The sequence below is a fragment of the Apteryx rowi genome, unplaced genomic scaffold, assembly GCF_003343035.1.
Source record: "Apteryx rowi isolate R43461 unplaced genomic scaffold, aptRow1 scaffold_2528, whole genome shotgun sequence".
In the NCBI taxonomy this organism is placed as follows: domain Eukaryota; kingdom Metazoa; phylum Chordata; class Aves; order Apterygiformes; family Apterygidae; genus Apteryx; species Apteryx rowi.
In genome coordinates this window covers 1-1,205 of record NW_020448895.1, presented here as the reverse complement: position 1 = coordinate 1,205, position 1,205 = coordinate 1, and the positions used below count along the sequence as shown (strand labels likewise).

Genomic DNA, 1,205 nt, shown 5'->3' with positions numbered 1-1,205 from the left:
GCGGGGCGCGATGCGGGCGCCGGCTGGGCGCTGAGGCCTGCCGCCCGCGCAGTACCAGGGCCGGCTGAACGAGCTGCTGCTGTCGGTCATCTCCTGGGTGGGCATCGTGGTGGCCCTGGTGTGCCTGGGCATCTGCATCTCCACCTTCTGCTGCCTGCGCGGCCTGCCCTCCGACCGCACCACCATCCACAAGAACCTCTGCATCAGCCTCTTCCTCGCCGAGCTCATCTTCCTCGTCGGCATCGACAAGACGCAGTACCAGGTCGGGGCCCCTGCCGCGCTCCGCGGACCCCCCCGACCACCCCCCGGGCGCCGCAGAGCCCCCAGAGACCCCTCAGGATCCTCCGTGGCACCCCAGGGACCCCCCTGCATTGCCCCATGGCATCTTAGGACCCCCCCACAGACCCCCTGGGACCCCCCTATGCTCCACATGGCACCTTGGGACCTCCCAGAGACCCTCAGACCCCCCCAGGGACCCCGAGGACCCCCCCTTTGGCACCCCAGAGACCCTGCAGGTGGCTTGCCCCATTGTCACGGGGTCCCCGTCCCCATGGGGTCCCCATTGCTTGGGGTGCCCCCAGCCTTGCGCCCCCAGTCCCAATCCCCACAGGGTCCCTGTTCCTCTGGGCGCCCCCAGCCCCACGGCTGCCCCACAGCGCGCCCGTGGCCCCCCCCGCAGGTGGCCTGCCCCATCTTCGCAGGGTCCCTGTCCCCATGGGGTCCCCATCCGCACGGGGTCCCTGTTCCTCTGGGCGCCCCCACCCTCGTAGGCTCCCAGCCTTGCAGGGCACCCCAGCCCCACGGCTGCCCCACGGCGCGCCCGTGCCCGCCCCACAGGTGGCCTGCCCCATTGTCATGGGGTTCCCATCCCCATGGGGTCACCATCCCCATGGGGTCCCCATTGCTCTGGGCACCCCCAGCCTCACGCCCCCAGTCCCCATCCCCACGGGGTCCCCACTGCTCGGGGCGCCCCCAGCCCCACGGCTGCCCCACGGCGCGCCCGTGCCCCCCCCGCAGGTGGCCTGCCCCATCTTCGCGGGGCTGCTGCACTACTTCTTCCTGGCGTCCTTCTCGTGGCTCTGCCTCGAGGGCGTCCACCTCTACCTGCTGCTGCTCGAGGTCTTCGAGAGCGACCTGTCGCGCCGCAAGTACTACTACGCCGGCGGCTACTGCTTCCCCGCCGTGGTGGTGGGCATCGCCGCCGC

At 72.0% G+C, this 1,205-nt stretch overlaps 1 protein-coding gene across 1 annotated transcript; it reads left to right on the top strand.

Moving 5' to 3' along the window:
• Positions 1–10: 10 nt before the first annotated feature.
• LOC112966689 (adhesion G protein-coupled receptor L1-like) lies at positions 11–1,197 on the top strand (the record flags this gene model as incomplete). The annotated part of the gene is made up of 3 exons (XM_026067056.1): positions 11–16; positions 53–262; positions 1,018–1,197. Coding segments are annotated over exons 1-3 (396 nt in total), but the record flags the coding sequence as incomplete, so codon positions are not given.
• Between the last annotated feature and the right edge of the window lie 8 nt (positions 1,198–1,205).